This window comes from Catharus ustulatus, chromosome 5, assembly GCF_009819885.2.
Source record: "Catharus ustulatus isolate bCatUst1 chromosome 5, bCatUst1.pri.v2, whole genome shotgun sequence".
NCBI classification, from domain to species: Eukaryota; Metazoa; Chordata; class Aves; order Passeriformes; family Turdidae; genus Catharus; species Catharus ustulatus.
In genome coordinates this window covers 16736443-16760446 of record NC_046225.1, presented here as the reverse complement: position 1 = coordinate 16760446, position 24004 = coordinate 16736443, and the positions used below count along the sequence as shown (strand labels likewise).

Sequence of the window (24004 nt, the reverse complement as noted above, 5' to 3'; positions counted from 1 at the left end):
TAAATGTCCAGTGGTAGAAACTAAACTCTGCAAGTGCTTGCTCTGAAGCTCCCTGGTCCATTTTGATCAAGTATTTTGCAATGCCAAGAGCCTCACATAATGAGGGTCTAATTGCTATGCCAGGTGGGGTCAAAGAAGAACATGCCTTCCTCAAATTAATCTGTGTAAATTAAAGATAAAGAGAAAAGGGACAGCAAAAGTTTTATTTCTTGACCTGAGAGATGGAGTAGTTAATTAGGAGTTCTTACCATAATTATCAAGGTCGCTGGTCCTATAAAGCTCCAAATGAAGTAGGTGTCAAGTCGGAGCCAACATCTGTAATGAAACACAGGGGAAAGAAGGCATTCAAGGACTGCACCCAGGACATACATCAAGAGTGAGCGAGTGACAGAGAAGAATGTGAGCTGCAAAACACGCCGGTGGGAGACAGGAAATATTACATTGCTTGTTCATTTAAATGCTGAATTATGTGCCCAATTTCTGACAGCGCTATTGATGGAGTCAGATAATTACCTCTGGAGGAAGCAGGGAGAAAATGGCACAAGGCCTATTTGCTAAGGCTTTCTGCATCTGTCGGAAAAATTCCTTACACCGTGGGTTTTTTAGGGAAGGGGTCTGATGAACATCCACAGAGCTTCTTCTTTGCTTTGTGCTCCTCTTTGCTCCTCTTTGCTCTCCAGCTCTGATGCAATGCAAGCTGTCTGTCAGCTGTCAAGCGAGATGACATTTCTCCAGCAAGTACATCAGAGAAACTTTGGAGCAAATAGGAAGTATGAATTGGATAACAGAAGGCTGGGGTTTAATTAGGTTCAGAAACCTCCCCTTTAAAGTGTTTTATTTCTCTGAACCTCCCGAGTGTTTTGTTTCCACTAATGTTTCCAGGGTTGCATATGGTCTGCGCTATCACAAGAAGTTGATTCATGGCCTAAAACTAAATTATTAATCGCTTAATTTCAACCGCATTTAATACTCCCCACATTTTTTAAGGCCCCTGGGAAATTACATTTCCATTCCTAGTTCATTCCAGGCGACAGGAAGATAAAATGGAAGTGACTCGTTACAAGGCAGATGAATGTAAATTCCAAGAAAGTTTCACATGATGTTTAAAATAATAATATCTTGACATCTTTGCAATGCTGCAAATCACAGTTCCGCTTATACACAAAGGACTGAGAAAGCATAAAACCACTCTTATACTAAACATCCGATGGAATTTCATGATTAGGCAAGTGACAGGAACTGTATATATGAATTTATCATGGTGGTGGAGATAACAGTTCTCACAAATGACAGCTCTAGTGTAAGTGCCTAATGCTTTTTCCCTTCCAATGGACTTTGCAACAGGCAGAAAGGTCTGTGCCAGCAGCCCCATGGGAGATGATCAGCAGGAGATGCCTGACGAGAGAATAAAACGTGCCCTGAACCTCTGTGACTGGGAGAAGGCAAGATATGAATAAATTCAAATATGCAGAGAAAACTTCTCACTTCCCTCCCTGACCATATAAATTTCAGGTCTCATCAGTGTTGGAGATGTATTGATAAATATACACACACTCATAACGCTATTTGTAACAAATTAAAATACTGTCACTTCCATGACTGTCATTCCTGAACTGCCTCTGCAGCTGCTCATTCAGAATCTTCATGTGATAGCATCAAAATCTTAATGGGAGAAGCAAACAGAGGCTTCCAGACTGATTGCTGGGAAACCTTGTTTCCTCCGTGGCTGCTGAAGTTCAAGGTGATTTAGATGCAGCTGGTAATGGAACAACATGAGTGACTCGAAACTACTCGAGTCTGATTCCCTATAGGAAAAGGTTTATGTGATCATGACATCTGTGTATCACCCATAATAACATCTGAAATGTCGCCCAATTGCAACTAGATTTGACAAAGGAATAGAGGTTTCAAGGATAATGAAGTCCCTGTAAAAGTGCCCCCCCATTCGCACGCAACGATGTCCGCATAGCAGCAGCTCACATATTTACACGGCGTTTCAGACTTTATACCTACCCCATCCCCCTCAGGAAAAATGAGTAACTGGTGTTTATGCCTCAGCTGCTGCATATAAATCGCAGAATACGCAGCCCCATCACTTTTTTCTACTGATAATGAGTGCTGGTGTGTGGGAGAGGACTCAGAGGGTTGTGGGGGTTTTATTTTTTTTTAATGAAAATATTTTCAACTTTTTTTTGACAGTTTAACATTCAAAACAACCCCCAGTCCTTGCTGCTCAGGAGTTGGGAACCTTGTATTTTAGTGGTCATCAGCTTGGTTTTCCTTCAGCATAAAGAGTGACCTGGCTCTTGGAAAGTCTGGGGGAGAGGAAATGCATAAACCCTCTCTTTACTTCTTGAAACATGGTGACCACCCTACAGTAACATCTGGTGCAGCTGGTTTTGAATTCATATAGATTGGGAGGTGGGGAAAACCAGGGAAAGCTGAAATACAGAATGAGCAAAAAAGCTGTGCCAGGCTCAGCAAAGAAGAGAAAAGCAACTGGTTCCTTTTCCAGACAGCAAAAAGAATGAAATTTTCCACTCCACTTCCTTAAAATATCTGTCTCTTCAGCTGTAGAAAACAACTGAGTGACAAGAGATGGATGCTGTGGAAGAGAAAGAGCAGAGGAACCAGGTCTTGCCACCAGGATAAGTGGGGGCTAGGCATGGAGCAAAAGGAGCCCTAGGAGAGATGGCTTCACCTAAGCTGGAGCACAGCTTGTGAAAAACAAAAAAGACTTTTTTTAGGCTTCTCTGCACACTTCAAAGAATGCAATGCCTTTTTTTATTTGTTTGAATTGAAAATTTACTTTTCTATGAAACTGTATAATACTCAGCCTTGGGGGGGTCTTAAAAAAAAAAGCCAGGGTTTTTGGTGGTCATCAGGAAGAGATGAAACTTTGAACCTGTTTAAGTCATACCTCATTAAAAATGCAAATTAAGACCAGAACATCAAAACACAGGCATCCCGCCAATTGCGTTGTGGAGCTGTAAATTGCTAATCAGACAAGAACCACACTGAGCTTTTCTTGCCTTAGAAGACAAAAACCCACACGCACAATGAGCTGCATAAATGAGCTCCTCAAAAACAAGGAAGCAATCAGGCAACTCACTTCCCAGAGTTGCTAATCTTGGGCTGCCGAGTTACTTGTGACCCTCCACGCACAGCTGCGCTGTGAGCACGGACTTGCCACACTGCAAGTTTAGGCTGTGCTGCCACTAAGCAAACGAGCTCCTTCAGGGCTCAGTGCGAGGCAAAGGATCATCAGGAAATGTGTGTATGTAGGGAATACTGCTCAAAACCCCACTGGCTTCTTCTAGGAGTCACCCCAATGCATTCAGTTCTCATGACAAGCTCCGTGGCGCTGCTCTCCTTTGCTTTTTTAATTTCCTCCTTTTCCACAGTGGCAACTCACAATATTCACCTAAAGCTTTGCCCAAGTAATAAAGACTACAAAGAGTTTACTCTATTTTCTGCATGAAGAGAAGTCAAATACTAAACTATCCCTGGTGTGCATTAAATATAACCAATAAACAATCATTAGCTGCCATTGGACCATAAAATTTGAAGAGCCCTAAACATATCATGTTGTTCATGGGAGCTCAGCAGTCTGTTTCATGTGGCTCTATAGCCTCCTTGTCAGGGTGCAGTAATGGGATATGTATGCACCAGACATGCCTTTCAAGGGTGCAATATAGGTTCTGCTTAATGGAGTTCAGCATCCACACAGCTCACGCTTCCTCCTCCAAATACTGGCAGCAGCACTGCAAATAAAACAAGTTCAGTGGAGCCACCCAAGACAGACCACATTGTTAGAAGCTATTTTCTGAGCAGCATTTACATGCATGAAATGTCGGCGCCTGGCTGATGGACTCGGAGGCTGTGTACATACACAGGGCTTTCATTCTGCTTTCTGACAGCTGGATTGCTTACCATGTATACCCTGCTTTATAGCATTCCAAAAGGGGGGAAGAAGGGGGGAGAAACAAAAGAGACATCCCTGCCATGATGGATTTGATCACAACTGGATGAATATACCTACAAGTGCGTTTTCTAAAATATATTGAACCACTTAAAGCATAGCTGCTTTGCGCTGCAATTTGTAAGAGGCTTTGATAAGAAACCCAGGAAAATATGGAAATATAGAATAGCTTCTTGCTGCTGATTTGGGGTGGCCTGCTTCTAGCATGAGTCCTCTCATAGGCTGCTAAAGCCATAATTGAGCTTTTACTGATTTTTAGATGCAAATTATTTTCAAACACTAACTACAAGTGCAAATACTATTCTCTACAATATTTTCTTTGAATTTTGCAGCATTGCCCACCATGACCTTTCACATCGTATCTATCAAGGAGATGGATGGATTTGGTTAAGACACAGGATAAGGCAAATTATGTATCTTTTAATTTTTTTAAAGTACAATCCCAGTATCTTCTTCTTTTGCAGCAAAACTTGAGCTGTGGCCATTTAAGACCCAGTAGCTGAAGATACAGCCTGTAAGAAATGGTCACTTGGAAGTTCATGAGAGCATTGCCAGAATCTCTTTGACAATGTGTGGGAACCACATTGTCTGCAGTGGGGTTTCCTGCTTTTCATCTTTAGAGGTTACAGTCAGAACAAGGTGAGACGCAACATTCCTGATTAATCTGGGGGAAAGAACCAAAAACAGTTGAGCTAGCCTGAATGGGATGATCTTTTAAGGGAATAATTATGCTGCTGCTTAGTCATAAAAGCAAATTAATTTCCTAATAGAAGGGTTTTGAACTGTTCTAAAACAAACAAAAAAAAAAAAAAAAGGAAAAGGATCAATCCCTATCCTTGCAATAATTAAGTGTATAAGAGTATCTTTATGGAGCAGCTACTCTAAAATGCCAATATGAATACTAGGACACAGGACACTTCAGAAAATCACAAGCACCAAGTGATGAGTAAAGTAACAGAGGGAGGAACAACTGCCTGTTCCTGGCTGTGTAATCTGGGCATGTGTTACAGGAGGGATTTAGAAAGGAAAATGAAATCAAGAAAACCCTACACTGCGTGTTTAAGCAAATCATTCTGAGATATATGAATGGTGGCACCAAATGCCAGGCAAAAAACAAATAACACTAACAGCTCCATAAGTCCTGCTTAAACAAATGCAGTAAATAATGGAGGGAGGCAAGTAATATATTCCAGGGGATGTTTTACAAAACCTGGCAAAACCAAGTAACTTCTTGCAATCAAATTATGTATGCCTGGCATATAGTTCACTACAAATTCTAATCAGTTCTACCCTTCTAATAACATTATACTGAAAAATACATCATCATCCATCAACCAGATGGAGCATGATAGTTATACAAAACATATTGTATGGTTTTTATTTTCCTCTACGAGAACGTGATAAAATCGTGCATTCTGGAATTAAAAATTATAAATAAATATTTTAGATTTGCAAATCTCTGTAAATATTTATTTGCAAAATATTATATATACATGTTTAATCATTAAAAATACCACTTTGTGCTGTGGGGAGGGAGACATATTTTATTGGCACACACACAGGACTGCTGCCTCTTCAAATGCCAAGATAGTGAATGTTTCGCCTTCAGTGAATTTCAGCCAAACTTTCTGCCTGTACCTTCCATGCCATGGAAACATTTGGGCATCCAAGGAATGTTTGCAAAAGCCAAAGGGTGAACAGTGTGTAAAGTAGCCACAAAATACTACACTGCAAACCGGACAGGTTAGGACAGTGCTCCAGCAATGGCAGATATGCAGGCTTTCCAGACAGCTGGAATATGTTTGAGTGCCCGATGCAGGCCACTGTGAGAAGCTGTGTTCTCCATAGAGACACTACAGTTAAGAATAAAACTGTCTAAAGGGACAAGGCAAACTGTTCCCATACCTGATTCAATAGGTGCTTATATAATGCTCAAGAGGGGGAGTGAATAGAAGAGCTTGTTGGGGCAAAAAGCAGGTGGCAAATGATGGAAAATCTTCTTCAAAAATGGCAATCAGCTGTTGTGTTACTTATTCTTTGCCCTCTAGGTCTGTAAAAATCAGTCAAACTACTTTGGATAAATTGGTAGAGATCCTTTAAAACTTACACCCTCCTACCCTTATCTGTGTGGGCCATTTCCTTTCCTTTCCACAAAGCGTGACATTTATACAAATTCAGGTCCCTGCTCTCCTACTCATGGGAGGAACATAACACAAATATCCATCTGGGATCCAAGCCTGCCTGCTGGCATGGTAATGGATCATGAACAGCTCCACTGCTCTACAGATCTGCTTTTTCAAGTAATAAAGGTTCATATATACTAAAAAGGTTTCAGACAAAAAAAATCTGCAGTTAAACCTAACAGAAGATCAAATGCAACCACGGCCTGACCCAATCTATGCTAAAAAAGAGCTTCAGAACCATCACTGGCTCACTGCTATATATACCTTCATAATGAGCCCTTAACTCAGTTAAAGTGAGACTGGAAAGGCAGACTGACAAGGGAAGAAAAAACAAAAAGGTCAATAAAAACACATTGTTGATCCTACTGTAACTAAGATAGCAAAGAGAATGAAAGGTTCAATCTTCCCCTTGTTTTCCATTAGATGGTGTTGCATGAAAATCTAACTTGTGCTTCCGTATCAGCTTCAGCAATGTTGAAAACACTCAAGAATTTTTTTAATGACAAATGATATAGCTGTTCTGATTTGCAAAGAGCCTAATGCACTCCACAGTCACCACCTATTTTGCCTGCAGGCTCTGTTGATTTGACAGAACAGTTTTAAAAAAAAGAGGAAGAAAGCAGTATCTTCATCTAAATAAGAAATACTCTTTGGAGAAGGAGGATCTTGCTGATATAGTACCAAACTGAGACTTGGGACAGTCACCTCTGCTGATTTTATGCAATGATGTGACAAAATTTTCCTCAACTGACTTCCCTAGAAAATACCTTTGCAAATCAACTCCTAGTGGGGAATTTGTCCTGCAAGAAACACGGAGATAAGGCAAATCATGCCTTGAACAAACCCTCTGGGCTCCTCACATGCATTTGCTGCCCCCACTCCCATCTCTCCTGAGCAGGTCCAAGCAGTGCCAGGGTCACTCACACTTTGTCTGTGCCGTAGCTCCGGTAGTCCACTGCTGCCGACACGGCCACGATCAGCGCAGGCATGCCGTACCCCACCAAATAGAAATACTTCCTCCGGGAGTGCTCGCTCTCAAAAACCTCCACCAGCATGATGTAGAGCTGCACCCCCTCCAGGAACATCCAGGTGAAAGCTGCCAGGAAGAAGAAGTGCAGGAGGGCAGCAAAGACGGCACAGGCGATCTGTGTGAGGATTGAAAAGAGCAAAGGGAGGTGTTTGTACCATGACTAATTAATGCAACAGTAAGGAGTAGTTGGAGGCTTAATAAAAATGAGGTTGTTCCTCCCTCTCCAAAGGAAGAACTTTTTTTCACTTGGAAAAGATGTGTGAATTGTTTTATATTGCATATAATTGTTATGATATTAGAAGATACAGAGGTAGCCACGTACACAGCCAGGCAAATGAAGCAATGAAGATGTACATGGTATAAGCTCCTTTTTACAACCTGCTTATTACACATGCACACACATTATTGACAAGCAACACACACACAGCCCCTGAAATCACAATAGGCGTCAGTATGTGAGTCCCAGTGTTGGAATTTTGGAAACTGAGAGTTTCAGACTTTTCAGTTATCAGCTGGAGGCCCAGCCCTGTGAGGACTCATGCATGGAATGAAGACACTGCTGGAATGTTTCCCCTGGTCAGGCACTGCAGATGCACTGAGACAAGAGCCGGTGACAGAAGCAGAAAGGGCTTTGCCTCTTACCGGCTGGTCAGTCCGGTTGATGCCGATGAGGAAGAGGAGCTCTGCCACGAAGAGGCTGATGCACAAGTTCTTGTGAATCGTGTTGCGGTCGCTCTGCAGCCCACGGAAGAAGCAGAAGGTGAAGATGCAGATCAGGAGGCAGACCAGTGAAAGCAGGATGCCAACCCACGTGATGAAGTCCAGGAGCAGGTCATGGACTGCATCACTGTGCTGAAAGTAAAACAAAAAAAATCTCATCAGCTGCATGATGCATGACTTCTAATGCATCCCAGACACAGAGTAAGGTTGTCTGTGCCACAAGGCACCAGTACCAAAAAGATTAAATGGACCTAAACTTGAACCCCGCAGCAAGAAAGATGCAACCTGAAACACAGACTCCAAAGTGTATTGCAAGCTGTAGGTACCCTGAACAGACTCAGACCCCAAACCTTTGCAGAAACACAGTGCTGTTGACAAAATACTGAGATTTCAGGGCTGGTTTTGCATGCGGTTCAATCTCGCACAAGCGTGGCAAAGGAGTGCCTGGACACACGTTATAAAGAACCATTGAACAGAGTGATTCAAGTGCAAAAAAGCATTTCATGCTAACAACATCATGTCCAACAACTGCAAGTCTATTACAACCATTTGCCAACAGTGAAAAAAAGACTCTCTTTAAATGTTCAGAGACGTATGAGCTTGGAGGCTTTAGAAAGAAAGAGATCACTTAATTTTTTTGTTTCTTTTTCCACAAGGGAAGGAGAAAAGAAGTTTGCTTTTTCTTTTTGAAACCCTGGAGTTATATTTCAGAACTCCTGGGAAGTCAGATTGATCCCAAAAACATTACTCAGAAAAAAAAAGACTTTTTAACATGAATTTGCTTTTAAACTGTAACAGAACAGTGATTTTAAGACAGCCTGGAAACTGACTGATTCCCTGTGATGAACTCTTAGCATGGATGTACTTCAAAGCTGTGCAAACGAAACCAGTGCAAAGACAGGCAACAAAGTTTTGTGAGCAGCAGGATAGGTGAGCAATGGCTCTGCTGACAAAACACTGCTGCATTGCTCCTGAGCTTGCATTGCATGGCCCTCACAGAAAGAGGAGGCATGTGATGAAACCCTCTTGGTGAGAGTATCCCCACCACCTTCTTCCTTATTCAGGCTGTAAAACTTGCCTGGAACCTCCAAGCTTCCACCAGATGCAGTGAAATTATAGATATCATTACTTAGCAAAATGTAAATAAAACACAAGAAATACATGTGAGTCATGAGATGACTGCTTGGGTGTAAGTGGTTAAGAGTCAATGAGCTGGGAAAAGACTGGCTGGAAATCTCTGGGGGCATTTCACAAAGACCAGAGCAGCTCGAAGCTTTGTGGTTGTGTTATAAATGACAATCACATTCTCCACCATTTCTGGAATTTCCATGACTTGGGCATTATGTAGGCTGGCTAATACAACAGTGTCACACTTTAAAAAGCCAGGGCAAAGTGGAAACATTTTTCTCTCCATGGGATAAAGGCTTATGACAGATGGAGAGAAAAGGTGATTAATTTACCCATTTTCTTTGCCTGCTTGCCAATGATAAAGCCTCATCAAATGTCAGGCCTTTCCCAATATACACTCTGCTATGTTGGCACCCGCCAGAAACATCTCAAATCTCCCAGCTCTTTGGCTTTACCAGCATGAATGATAGGCATCAAATGATAATGAAAGATGAGGAGTGATTCTCTGCTCCATCCCTCCCATGCTGGAAGTTTTGTCTCCAGGAAGACTTGGAAGTGGAGAGATGGAGGGCTCCTTTGCCCAAACCTCCTTGCATCTCTTTCTGACTATTTCCAATGCCTAAGGAGCTAGAGGTCACAAGTCCAACAGGAAGACAAGAAATCACTGTGTGCTTTCTGTGGCTCATGACAGAAATGCCTACTCCAGCCAGCTCATCCAGCAGCACCCAGAAACCTGACAAGATGAAGCACATCATTTCCCTGGCAGCTGCACATTGCTTTATCTCAGTGTCATTCCAGCTCATCCATCCCTCTTAACGCTGCGGAAAAATGTTAATGCAAACCTTGCACCTTGCAAATCATTCTTTCTTTTGTCTGAGTCTGCAGGGGAATGGCAGGAGAACGTCTCCCTGAACAAGCCCTCATCTGATTAGACTGGCCTGCCAGGCTGAATGGACCAAGAGCTCTTGGGTTGGGCAACAGGACAAGGCAGCTAATGCAGGGAGAAAGAAACCAGGCAGACTTTGGTCAGATGCACACACCCCACCCAGATGTGGCCAGAGTCATCCACCCAAACGCAAATTTAGCATGGTGCAGGGAAGATTCTCCAAGGGTTTCTCCCCCTAGCTAAGGTAAGTCTCACAGGTCCCAGCTCCTGCACCTCTTATCACAATACCACAACTCTGCTGAATTTAAGATGTGATGCAGGAATTACAGGTGGTTTTGCTCTTGGAGAGGGATCCTACCATCTAGGTTCTTTGTCTTCTTCAGGGAAGGGCTGCTTGCCCAAGAAGCTCACCACACTTAGCAATATACATGCTTCATTGCTGTATTATTATTATTGTTATTGTTATTATTATTATCATCATTCTTACTGCTTTTCTTTTTAATATTAATCGTAAAGATAATACTGATTTTATGTACAGAACACTTGTCCCTGGAGTGCTACGAAACAACCATTAAAACAACTTCTCCATATAATTACAAACTCCCTCCTCAAACTCAACAAACTCACAGAAGAACAAACAGAAAGGGATAATAACAATAAACTGGGAACAAGAGCAATTTAAAAACACCCCAGGGGAAAAAAAATATGAATTTGTAGCTTTTCTAGTAAAGTCCAAGAGAAGAAGTGAGCTGAATTTTAAAGGCTGGGTACACTCCAGCCTGTTTGGGGTACCAAATTTCAGGTGCTACTTCAGAGCCAATGGATCAGGGAAGAATTGATCAGCACTGGCATTCCTTCCCATGGCAGTACCAACTGCTCCCTCAGGGCAGACACATCCAGAGCTTGTACACCAGCAAGTACAACAAAAAGCAACTTGCCTTTTGCTGGAGACTGAAACTTGTAAATTACTGCACTGTTACAGCAATCAGAATAATATGGGGAAAGGAACAATAGTGGTAACCTGTCCCAGTGCCATAAGCTTTTCCTTGCTATCACCCGATCGCTGTGTGACAAACAAGGAGCAGCATAACCTGGTTACACAGTTGGTACATGGAGTTCCAGGGTTAAATATGATACAGGGCACACCAGGATTTTGTATGCAGGTCTCAGCCTTCAAGCCTGGTCTCTTAACCATAGAAAACTGCAAGAAGAGAAAATCTTCTCTTTACCCTGTCCAGCACCGCTCAAAACTCCTTGACTGAGGATAAAAACAGCTTTGATGTGCCTGCTGACCACTGAATCACAGCATGGTGAAGGTTGGAAAGGACCACCAGTGGAGTTGTCTGGTGTGACCTCCCTGCTCAGGTCCAACTGGACTCTGTGCCACTGATCATGACCCTCTGGGATCTGCCATTCCCAGAAGATCCCTACAGAGATCTTTCCAGCACAATGAAAGCCCTAGGGTCTCTAAAGCATGCAACATACATCTGAGACCACCAGTGTATTGGCAACAGTCACCTCTTGCTTCTCAATAATCTCCCCAAATACTTGCACAACCAGAACAACCCACGAGAAATACCAGATACCAGTCTAAGAAACAATTTCCTGACAGCATCAACCAAAAACTCCTTTCCCAATGCACCATGGCTCTCCAGACTGGTGCTAACGGCACAGCATGCAAGACACTGAGGTTTGTTACCACTAAGCTACACTCGCTTCACAGGATAAGGTGACACACAGATTATTTTCAGCACAGGAACAACTTACTGAGTAATTGAAAAAAATAAAACAACACACTTCAGTGACAGGGTTTCTATACTAAGTACATTTTACATTTATGATTTAGGTATGAACCCAGCCCAAAGCCCAGCAAAAGGAGATGTCTCTGGCTTTGGAATAAAGACCTGGTTTTGTTCCAGAGCAGTAAGAGGGGAGTGCTGATGCGGATTTGTGCAGGAGGAGCACTGGTAGCAACCACAGCAGGGTGAGCAGGCAGCCCCAACACTATTCAGGCTGGGAAAATCAATGAGCAGCTCTGGCAGTGCCTGTACACCAGGGCTGAGCTAATAAAAACAAATCCCAGGGAATGTCAGTGTATGACAGAGTGGCTCTCCCTGAGATGAACAGCCATTTCCTCCCTTATTAAAAACATCAGTAGAAGAAAACAGCAGCCAAACCAAGCTGCCAGCAGCAAAGGACACATTCCTTTGCCTAATCTGTCCCTCCAGGAATGGAAGAAGTAATATCTTTGGGGGTGGAAGAATAAGCAAGCAGTAAATAAAAACAGAATGTCATCAACTAGCTCAAATATGACCACTCGATGCCTGGTGGGAGCTGGCAGAGTGCTGGACTGGGCAGGGACCCAAGTGGGACAGGTTTGAACTTCTGTGCATTGCTGATGCTGCTTCTTGGATTTGTAGCTCTTTGGGGCCGTGCAGGGTCCCTCTGCCCTTTTTACCCCCATCTCTAGTGGTGTGAGAGGATTTACTGCTATGACCTGGCTGTAATGCTTTGTGGCTATGTGCAAAGGGCTACTGAAGAGGCAGATGGTTTTGTAGGTGTGCCAAAAGCACCAGCTGGGGTACATGGACTGAGAGGAAACTCCAAGGATTCCTGAAGTGCATCTGAGCTGGCAAAAGGCATCACCTGCTGTGGCTATGAAGGCATGAGAGGCTTTAAGGGAGCTTTTTCCTTTCTGTGGCCAAGAGGAATACAAGCTGGGGGATCCCTTTGCTTTAGCATCCATCCTCTCCATCTTCCCTAAGGATGCACCAAGGGAGGTAGGTAGCTGTTCTCCACAGTGAATACAGCACCCATGGACCTGGTATGCATCCCCTCTGAGCTCTGCAAAGGTGATGCCATCATTGGCATCATCAGGTCCTAACCCAGGAACAAAGAAGCAAAATTCCCACCTGAAGCCCCTGTGCAACATTACTGTCTTCTGACTTTAGCCATTCACAAAATGACTGACATCCCTGAGCATTCCTACAAGGTGGTTTAGTCACCTTTTCTCTCCTTGCCTTAGTCCACAAAGCTGCCTTCATATTCTGCATGGGCAACACAGATGAGCTTCCTCCTCTTCTGCCTTTCTCAGCAAAATAAAGGCCTCCCAGCAGAACTCTCTCCCACAAACTTCTCTCCAAATATGCAATGGCCTTCCAGCAACTGCCAGAAGCAGCAGCTATTTTAAGTCCTACAAACCCCCATAGGCAGAACAAAGCTGTATGGGGGCAGGTGTACACAGAGAAATAGGTACAGACCTCACCTCACCATGCGTCACAGACACTACTGCACATACAGCATGTGGCAAGAGCCCACTATTGCCACTGGGCTCACCAAGCCCATTGCAACTGAGAGGCAGCTGAGGTGAGGTTTGGTCGTGGAGAGGAGGTGAGTCTAAGGAACAATAATTGCATCCTTCATCCTGCTGTCCCATGATCACTGGATTTAGGCAGCTCTGATTACTCACGTGGCATCTCCAATCCAAGAAATGAGCTACAGCAGTTGTGCCAAACTCAGCGTAGCCATCCACCCAGCCAAGCTGCCAGAAATGTGAGTTTCTGGAAAGTTTCATAGAGCCAGTGTGAGCTATTATGACTTGCATATGAAATTTAGGACACAGGATCAGCCTGCAATAACTCCAGCTTGCTCCTGTACTGCTTTAGGCAATGGACCTCTACATTCCGCTTAGACTTCCTATATTTTTATTCCTTTCTCTCCTTAGCTTGCCTTATGCTTCCACTCCCCAAATAATTAGCACAGTGTAACATGTTTGTGGTAAAGAAAAACACCTGAAACTGTCCTATGAATTGAAACAGTCAAAACACCTTTCTTTGTTTCCTCCTTTCTATCTGTATTTAAAAAAGAAGCGTAAGATCTGGCACTCACTACATACTGATAAGCAACATTTATCTACCTGGGGGGTACCTTTGCTTATTCTGGTATGGGTGTTTTTTTTAATTGCATTTTCCCACCAGCTCTGAACTTGTTTTCTGGCTGCATAATTTTCCCATGATACATTTAAGATGCATCTGCTATAATTAGTGTGATGCAAAGCACAAGCTTATGAAAAACAACTTGTAAATTTTGAATAATTCTACAGCAATTACATAGGTAGGATGGCTTATTTAACAATGGGCTTTGTTCCACAGCATGGGAGCCATCACATTTTTATAGACAGTGGCTGGAGTGGGACCTGTAGGTGAGGGCCCACTGCTCCTCCCAGCAGTTATGCATCCTTCTTGTGTGCATGGCAAACTCTTGGGCTTGGGCACTGTTATTTTACCTCAGTGGGTAAATAACAAACTCTGAGCCCAACTTATTTTAACAGGCAGAAAACATCTTCAAATTAAATTCTCCTCTTAATCAGGTACTACTGTCCTAGTCAGACCAGAATTGATCCCAGCAAATTCTACTCTTCAAGCACACCAATAAATCCCTGTTGCCATGGTCAGCTGGTGGCATTTTCTGTCCTTCTGGACAAAGACATATTGCTTTTTCATGCTGGAGATCCAGATGGCCATCAATCACCTCTCCTCAGCAGTACTACCTTCCAGCTCCACCTTGCCACACACACTCTGCTAATAATTAAACTGTAGTCCAGAACTCACAGAGCAGTCACTGAGATCCCCCCTGGAGAACACGCCCTGGTGCCATGTTACCAGGCAGGGAGATCATTCACCAGCAGATGTGACACTTGTCAAACTGCTGCTGGTTTTTGATTAAGGAACAGGACTACGATGTCTGCTCCCCATGACACCCAGTCTCATTAGGCAGGGTGCTGTGGATACTCCTTACAACAAAGGATGCTCCCTATGGATCCAAAAATTCAAACAATGAAGTCAGGAAACTACAGATCTCAATCACAGGAGAAAACAGTTTCTCTTGTAAAACTCCCAGAATATTATTAATTGTTGTGTGTACAACAGTCCTTTTTAGAGGTCCTGGTCATTGCCAGAACACTGGTCCAAGAGGTCTTGCAGAAGCACACAATATCATTTCCCCAAGGATCATTCCACCTCCAAGAACACTTGGAATGACTGAGGAATGCCTTTTTGAACCAGCCACAGGATAAAAAAATGGCTCAAAAGCATATCTATGAACAGTGAGCATGAATCAATGAATGACAACAACCTCAATTTGCTGTTAAACCTCCACTTTTCCAAACCAGCAGGTATTGTGCTGCCAAAACTTTAAAATCAACTCATCACAATAGCATAAGGAATGTCATACAAGCCACCTTATATGCCAAGAGCCACATGGTCGGGTCCACCATGGAGTGAGACAGTGCCATCAGGAAGAGCAAGGTGACAAGCAGCTGGTGGGACGAGTTGCAAATGTTTGCATATTTATATCTGAAATATGTATCTGTGTTAATGTGGGAGGAAACCCTGCCCTGCCTTTGCCCTCTGGCCAGGATGATCACTGAAGTGGACATGCCAGGAAGCTGTCCGGTTGTATCAATGTCAGCAAAGTGTAGCCAATTTGGCTCTTACAGCAGTGGTACTTTGGCTGCAGCCAAATGATAAAACATGACCAGAAAGTCTTGAGGGCACTTGTTAACACCCAGGAACACCACTAGCTAATAGCACACTGGTTTGGTACTCAAGAAGCTTCCAGCTGCAGCTCTTTCCAATCTGCTGGATGAACACGGGCGAGGAAGGGTATTAGATACTTTTCCTGCAAGATGAGATAACAGCAGCTCTACTTGTCTTGAGGTTTGGATGGGAAGTGCAGACATGGCTGACCTATTTCCAGCTTGAGAAGATGCTTGTTGAGCACCGGGCTGTGTCTGCACCAAGCAGCAGGGATCACCCCCACTCACACCAGTGGAGTGGATCACGATCTGCATTTGCCAGCTGCAGCCTCTGACTTCAGATACTCAGGCATATCTGTTAATTCCAGGTGGGTGACAATGAGCCAAACAAACATTTCTTATGAAAATTCAAGCAGTTGTAGGAAATTGGCAAAACCAGACCTGGACTGCAGAATGTCATTAACCTGTAAATATGTGCTCTGAATAGGCCAAAATCTTTTGGGCATCAGGGCCTTCTCTTCTTTCTCCAGCAGTTTAGACTGCTCTCAACCAAAGACAGCCAAGGCAGATTAGGAAATGGAGGACCATCTCAACCATCCTCCTGTTCTTGAGTAAAATCCCAAATATGTGCTTTGCTCCCAAAACCACTGTTAATGTGAGAAACATCTACTTTCAGTATTAACTTCTTTAGCTCCAGTGGGGTTAGTCATGTGGAAAGTCAGATTTACACCATGGACAAAAATGCAGGCAAGGGAACCAGCTGGTCGTGCATTGGCCTCAAGTGGATGCCCAGTCTATACAGGATGGTATTGGATGATATTCTCTCTCATGTGTCACACTCTGCATCTCTCTGTCCCACAGTGAGATGCAGACAACGTATTTTTCCCCCTAGCTGGAAGAAGGAAAACACTGTTGGCTCCACACACACACCTCACACCAACACATGTGGCAGTGTATCTGCAGTTGCTGCCACCAGGGCATCCAACCTGCACCCCACAAGGCAGACTGCACACTTCTGTCCCCTCAGCTCGCTATTCCCTGGTGGCACAAGGAGAAAGAACCCAGCCAGACGTTCTGCACCAGTTAGCAGAGGAATGGCAACAGCTAAACCTGCTCACTCGCCATCCCCAGCTCAGACCTGCCCATGCTAGGAGCCTAAGACAGGCTTTGCATTGGTATGACTATTTCCTGTTTCACCACAGAGCAGAAGGAAGACTTACACCAGCTGGTTCTACTTTCACAGTTACTGTCACACAGAAACTTCCCTGCTCAGCTCCATTAGTGGTAACAAAATGGTGCCACACACTGACCACTTTTCCTGCCCAGTGCATTGGCAGCCTGGCAATCTGCAATGCCTACCTTAACTTCCACATGTGCCATCAGGACTGCAAAGTTGGTGAGGTGGTTGCAGGAGCACGTGGTGTGTGTCTTGTTAGTTGTCAGGAGACGACAGCCCTGGGTGGACCAATACCCTGTCATTGTACGCTTCGTGTAGCTCCAGAAGGAACAGTTTGGGTTAAAATTTTCTTCTGACTGCTGCAGAGAAGAAATTAATAAATGCAGTAACAATGACAGGTTCTCAGAGATTTCTAAATGCTATTGAGGCTCTTTGTAACTCTCACCCTTTAATTTTAGATAAATAATCAGCTGTGGTTTATACATCAAGTATTGCTTGCCAATACAGGGAAAGTTAGATTGTTGCTGCACTCTTTGCTAATGCAAACTTAGTTCTTTGTTCTTGATTAATTTCAGACATTGACTAAATCCAGCTCTTCAAAACCAGACTGCTTCATTTGCATTGCAGAGCAGAGAAATTAATTGCTTTAAGCAATCAACTTTTGCAATGACTGAGCTTGGCTAATAGGAGGACTAGCTGTCCTCTTCCACTGTAATTCCACTTTCCTCTAACGTCCCCTGCCACCATGATAAAATAATATTATGGTCTATTCTAATTTATTGGTAGTATTTAATTACAGAATGATGCGTGTCAGCAACTAAGCAATGGGTATCAGCTCAAAGGAGACTTTCTTTACTTCTATTAATACAGTATAAAAGAGATCTTCTCCATAAATAACACAAAGTGCAAAGGAACAAAAGTATAATTCAAAATCTAATCAAGGATTGCTGGGGGCATCACAGCAGCCAACTTTTGCATCATTTCATTTCAGAAACTGCAAAAAAAAAGAAAAAGAGAAGTGCTTTCTGAACTCACACACCTTTATGTGCTTGACAGTAAACACCACAGGATCAGCCAGGTAAACCTTATTGCTGAACTCTTTATTTATTGCTGCCGTGATGACAGGGGAGTTGACAATGACTGAGTGATTGGTTGACATCGCTTCTGTTCCCAACTTCATGCTGGCATTCTCCGTGGAGAGATAGGTGCCCAGGTTGTTGTACAGCACAAAAGCCACCCTGATCTCACCTAGAAGAGAGGTAAGAGGTTAGATAGGCAGGTCGAATCACTGAGGTAGCTTTTTATTTTTTAGATTGCAATTTTTTTCCTCGTACTTCAGAACTTCTCTGAGAAAATGTGAAAGGACCAGGATGTGGCATCTGAAAACCCACCTCTTGCCAATTCCAGGGAGCACCAAGAGGTGCAACAAGCAGTCCTTGGATAAGAAGGGCAGAGCTGCTTCTTCCAAAAGAAACTTTTATAAGCAAACATATGAGCAGAAGACAGACAGGGAAGGTGGGCTTATTTTTGGCATCAGTAGGTGTAACTGGCTTCAGAAAAAAAGAGGCCAGGTGGTCCATTTCCCACCTGACATCACTTTATTCTCCTGGATATACCTGGGAAACATGTTTCAAGCTGAAATGTTGCACAGATGCAGTATAAAACTATAGTTTAGTCTTGTAATAAATTAAGACTATCTCAGAAAAGTGTAGGGACAATTCTGGGAAAAAACCTCAGAATCTTTTCAACACAATTCCAATCACACAATTGGTTAAACAAAATTTCAGAAATTTTATTTAAAAAATACATTTATTCTCTTCATTTGGCAATCAGATAATCAGAAAAACACTATTAGAGAGCCTGCAGAAAGCCGAGTCTACCAGCAACTGTTTTTAACTGAAACCATCCAGTTTGCCTTCTGTTTTGCACATTATTTCACAGTCTATAAATACTTATGGAATGTGATTAGTTCACTTTTATATGTATTAGTTGTGAAGAGGTATGTTTTTGTTTCTATATGAATCACACTGTGAATCTGATGCAGGTGAGGCACTGATTACTCCAAAGGTTCTTCCCAACTTAAATCCTTTTATAATACTTTTATTTGTAGCTCTTTGATGACCTCTGGGCATGTGTCAAGCTGGTGCAAATTGATGGGGTTCTGCTTTAAACAGAACTCCAGTGATACTGTGTTTAGAAATACAAAACTTCCCTTTCACCGCTGCCAATAGACAGCAGAGTTAAAATCCAGCTCTGCTGGAGTTTTGCTACACATCTTGAGTTTTAAACTGTCTCTAAAAGAAATACTTCTCCTCAAATCCTATCTGCAAGCAAGCCAAAAGCAAGACTTTCTGAACCGCCAGACCAAATTTTGTCTAAAATTTTTGGAAATTTTAACACACCTGGTCTGGTTGTAATGCTGCCCTATGACTCCATGTTCTTTATTCTTTACACAGAGGAGGGTGAAGCACTGGCACAGATTGCCCAGAAAAGCTGGGGATGCCCTATCTCTGGAAGTGTTTAAGGCCAGGTTGGATGGCGCTTGAGAAACTTTAGTAGAAAGTGTTCCTGCTCAAGGTAAGGGGGTTGGAACCAGATGATCTTAAAGGTCTCTTCCAAACTAAGCCATTCTAGGACTCTGTGTTTTTCCTGCAGTGACCAAAGCCCCTATATGAGTGTTGTATCCTGATTAAATTTTAAAGGAACTCAGAAATAGGAGCATTTGGGCCCACCAGTATAAACCTATGAGTTTAAAGTTGGTCTACAGTGAGGTTGTAGAGATCAACAAATGTGTCTGCTCAAACTCCTGATCTGGAAATAAATGCCTTGGAAGGATGAAGACCATTCACATACAACATAATCCAAGATTAAGGCACTAAAGATTTAGACTCATAACAGTTAATCAACCTTTTCTGCCATGTTGGCTCATTAGCAGTATTTGCTACCATTGTTTCTTCTCTCTACTTTTTCAGATATTTGTATGGTGCCCTGCTGTGAAGCAGTTTACTAAAATGAGCCTCTTATCCCATCTGAAGCCTCCTACCGCAAAACTCAGCACTTAAAAGCACTCCTCTGGATTCAGCACTGTGCCCCAGAAGCCCCATAATTTAAGGATCTGATGCATTTTTACCATCATAAAATACTTTTGAAGGCTGTGAATCACTTAGCAATATAATACATTCCCAGCCAGCCAACGTAGCTTGCAGTCAAGGGCATGAGCAAATGATGCCACCCGTTAATTAAAATATTGACATAGCAATTAATACTTTACTTATAATGGTTAAACACAAAACAATGCCTAAGACATGACTGCCTGATGAGGCTGGCATGACCTGAGGTGCCAGACCTACCATTTCGACCATTTTGCTTCAAGGTATTTGCTGACAGCTGAATGGCGCTCCCATGGCCCATGTTCTGGGGAAACTTCAGATCTTCCAGATTCCCATCTGTGCTCAGTCTCGCAACTTCCAGCTCTGTGTGCAAGAGAGACAGACACTAAGAAAAAAATCTCTGCTGAAATAATCTCCAACACAGTATTTCCAAGCTAGAAAATAGTGTTCCAGACCAGCTGAGAGGAGGGGAATCAACTTACAATGCTGCATGCTAGAATGTGGTTGGGCTCCTGTTTCTTTTTAAATCTTTGCCCTGAAGAAGTTTTAAATTTAATTTTAAAAAAAGTGCAAATAAATTCTACTCTCTGTGGAAGACAAAAGACAACCAGTTCTTGTAAACAAGAACCTCAGGATATTAAGGACAACGGTTAAAATGAAAATCTGAGAATACTAGTTCTTTGCCACTGGCGATTGGTACTTTCTGTAAATGTTATCAGTGCCCAGGATCTGTATTCATGGAAATAGAAAGAAGAGTTGTTCTCATTTTACATATGCACAGTGGGAGTGCTGGTGCTTTCCATCATGCTTGTTTTTTAATTAAAATCAACAATCAGCTGAATAAAGACACAAATTTGTATGAAATGAAACACAACTGCCTGATGCTGAGCAATCCCCCTGTGAAGCAGCGCTCTCATTGCTCTAGCCCAGATTATACCCTCAAAGCTGGGAGTAATAAAGGCAGGTCAGGTGCTCGTCTTCCATGGGATTTCAGGGGTAGAGAGCTGCCTTATTCCTTTAGGCTCTTTAGGAAAGACTTTGAAGTCCTTCAGACAAAGGTCCAAGACCGATCTAACCAATCACTCTCCAGTTAATCTAGGGACACCAAGACCAAAGCCGGGCTTGGCAGCCTTCACCCTTCCACTGGCTGCTCTCGGCACCGACGGGATCTGCCCCTTACGGATGTTGTCGGTGTTCTCCCGGACGATGTCTGTCTTGAGCAGGTTGTCAGCCAGCACGAAGGCGCTGTCCTCCACCGTGTCCAGCAGCTTGGTGGCCGCGCGCTGCTGCTCGCTCGCGTTCAGGTCCCTCCACGCGTTCAGCGCCTGGGGCTGCAGCAGGTTGTTCACCGTCTCCACCATGGCCTGCAAGGAACAGGGGATGGAGTGAGAAAAGGCTCCAGCGAACCTAAAGCACCAGAGACCTCTGACACATGCTTAGTCCCATCCTTCACACATGTCAGTTTACAGGGGGATGACAGCATCTCCTTCCCCCACCCATTAGGGCAGCCTGCAGTGGAGCAGGAAAACTTTTATACCATCAGATGGGACAGGGAGGAGATACTGATTTTATTATAAATGCAGTCTGGAAATGGTGATTTTCAGCTTCCATAATCACCACCTCTGGGCTTGGAAAAAGAAGGAACTAGGGCAGGTGGGGAAGGAAGGGTAGGAGGAAGATGATGGTTAAGGAAACATGCAGGAAAAACCCATCAGGACTCAAGAGTAGGGCTGGGACACTTAAGGAAGGTATTTAGTATCTGCAAAGGCTACACTCCCTAGAACATTTCCCACCACATAACCTCTGGCAGGCAGCCATGAAGACACAGAGATAGCTGAGTTACACCACTTCACCCAGAGCAGCAGCAGGTGCCCATAGAGATTTAGATAAGACACTACATTTCAAATCACTGCACTCAGGAAGGAGTCAGCCCTGCGGAAACTGCTTCAGTCCCTCCTACAGTGCACCTTCTGCACTGGGCTGCCACGCACAAAGAGCTCTCCCACGGATAACTTCCCACAGGTTAATCTGGATGCACACATAGGATCACAGGAAACTCTGCTGGTCTCATGTACTGCAAAATTACTGCAGTAGAATTTACCCAACCTAAACCCTCCGCTTCGTTACTAACCACAGCTGACTCAACCACTTTTCAGCTAACATTTTAAAATGAGATCAGCTGTACCAGTTGATAGAACTGATTGTGCTGAGGAAAAGGATAAAAAATAAGCTACTTTGATCATGCTTTCTTCAGCTGGTTAGGGTCTAGTCACCAGGCAGAGAAACACCTCCACTGCCAGCTATATGCTAGCTGCAGAAACCAACCTCCCCTTAAAGATGAAATTGCTTTTCATAATAATTTTCTGTATACTGAGCACATAGGCATCAAACCCACACCTCTGCTCTGCAAGCTGATGACAGTCCCATGGGACTTCAACATTTTCCAAGCCTAAAGTATGCCCCATGGACTCACTGTCACGGGAATACCTCAGTATTTACTCCTGAAACTGCTGCTAAAGCCATGGATGGAAAGAAGCTGTGGCATAGCCCATTCTCCAGCAGAGCCCTCAGGAGGAGTGTTCCAATGGCAATGTGTGGTACAGAGAGAACAGAGCATCCTGACTCACTCACCAGTCATGGTCAGGTGCGAATGAGCAGTGAGAGATGTGATCACATCGAACTAGAATTTATTGCTAGATCCATGTGATCTTAACTAACATTGAAATTACAGCAAGGTTCGAGGAGAAGCAAAGACAGCTCGAACTGCCACTGCTGGTGCTTTTAATCCCAGCAAAGACACCTTTCTTGAGTTTGGAAGGTTTCTCACACCACCAAGTTTCCTGCTGAGAGACTGCACCATAATTGGGCTGCTCTGACAGCACAAAGCTCCTACTTTCACAGTTACATTTATTCATGGTCAATTAACTCATTTGTTCTTATGCCAAGCCTCTCCTATCCCATAAGCAGAATGCCTCACTCATTTGGTTTTAAGTGGAACTTGATAACCATGAAGCAATTTTTTAAACTGATTCTTAAACTGATTTTCCTGAATAGTCTAAAAATTATCTTAACACATTTGCTATGCGTATACAACAAACCAGTTGAAATTAGTAGTCAAGAAGAAACTGAAAAATCCATAGCATTTAAATCTGGTATTTTTTCTGTGTTTTAGAATTTGGGGGCCTGATCTTTACAGCTCTTAATAAAATTCTGTAGTATAATTTGGTAGCTTATGTCTTCACAGGCAAAAAAATAGCTGGTATTTTTTTTCAGTGACCAAAAAAGCTTGATTATTTTGTAGTGCAGCTTCTACACAACATGGTGCTTTCTTGTAAAGACCTTTTACGCCTGGAAAGCAGAAAAATAAGGATTTTTCTACCCTTTCAATGTTATCACACAATTTGCCTTACCTCCATTTAGCTCAGCTCCTACCGGTGTCTTAAATTCTCTGCTAAAACAACATCCTGCATACTTTTATCAATATATGAATGGTGGAAAATGTCTTTGCAGCAGATCCAGCTCCTGGCTCTAGATAGAAAGGTAATGTCTATTCATCAGAACATGAAACAGATGCTGAAATATTTGTGTTACACTGAAACATCTGCTGCAAAGACTTTCCCCCAGAAGAAATATTTTATCTAATGCATTTGTTCTTTTGTTTTAAATGTGCACATATGTGTGCATGCAGTTTTGAGAGAGAACACCAGTTAAACCTGATGTACTGCTTCCTGCACCATGTGCACTCCCCACCCAGTGCTGAGCATCCATCCTCCTGAAGTGACTAACCTGAAACCAGCCACTTCACATCACTTCAGGTCTGGGGTCAAACACAAAAGCTCCAGGAAGATTTCCAAGGACTTTGGGTCACGTCCTTATCGTGTATCCGAACAAAGCTGGTAGACTGTCTTTGTTGGCATTACATCCAGGATTAATTTAGCCCCTAGCTTCTCCCAGAGGGTCATTCCCCTCACCTGTCTCAGTGCATTAATCAAGTGCTCCCCACATTATATTTCTGAGTGCAGCACTTCATTATGGCCGAGTGCTGTGGGCTGAAGCCAAGGAGATGAGGTGCTAATGAAATGTTTGCATTTTGGACAGGAGCTGAGGTAGGTGTTTAAATGAAACAAAACAGCTGTTATAGCAACAGTGCCTAGCGAGACAGAGATGCCAACTGGGAAAAGTTGGGCAGGGGAGTTGTGGGAAAGCAGGCACACATGGCAAGGATAGGCCTGTGTCTTTATATTTAAGCTGA

General features: G+C 43.2%; 1 protein-coding gene across 19 annotated transcripts in view; it reads right to left on the bottom strand.

Annotated features, from left to right (window-relative positions):
- Positions 1-24004, bottom strand: part of ADGRL3 (adhesion G protein-coupled receptor L3) — a 489413-nt gene that overhangs the window by 56780 nt on the left and 408629 nt on the right. For 18 of the 19 annotated variants that reach the window (XM_033059584.1, XM_033059589.1, XM_033059570.1 and 15 more), the window contains 7 exons: positions 20933-21116; positions 19993-20115; positions 17682-17890; positions 16825-17001; positions 7838-8047; positions 7090-7310; positions 249-315 (listed from right to left, as the gene is read on the bottom strand). In XM_033059584.1, the coding sequence (XP_032915475.1) occupies positions 249-315; positions 7090-7310; positions 7838-8047; positions 16825-17001; positions 17682-17890; positions 19993-20115; positions 20933-21116 (1191 nt within the window). The remainder of the gene's footprint in view (positions 1-248; positions 316-7089; positions 7311-7837; positions 8048-16824; positions 17002-17681; positions 17891-19992; positions 20116-20932; positions 21117-24004) is intronic. The other variant, XM_033059571.1, reaches the window with a different exon arrangement.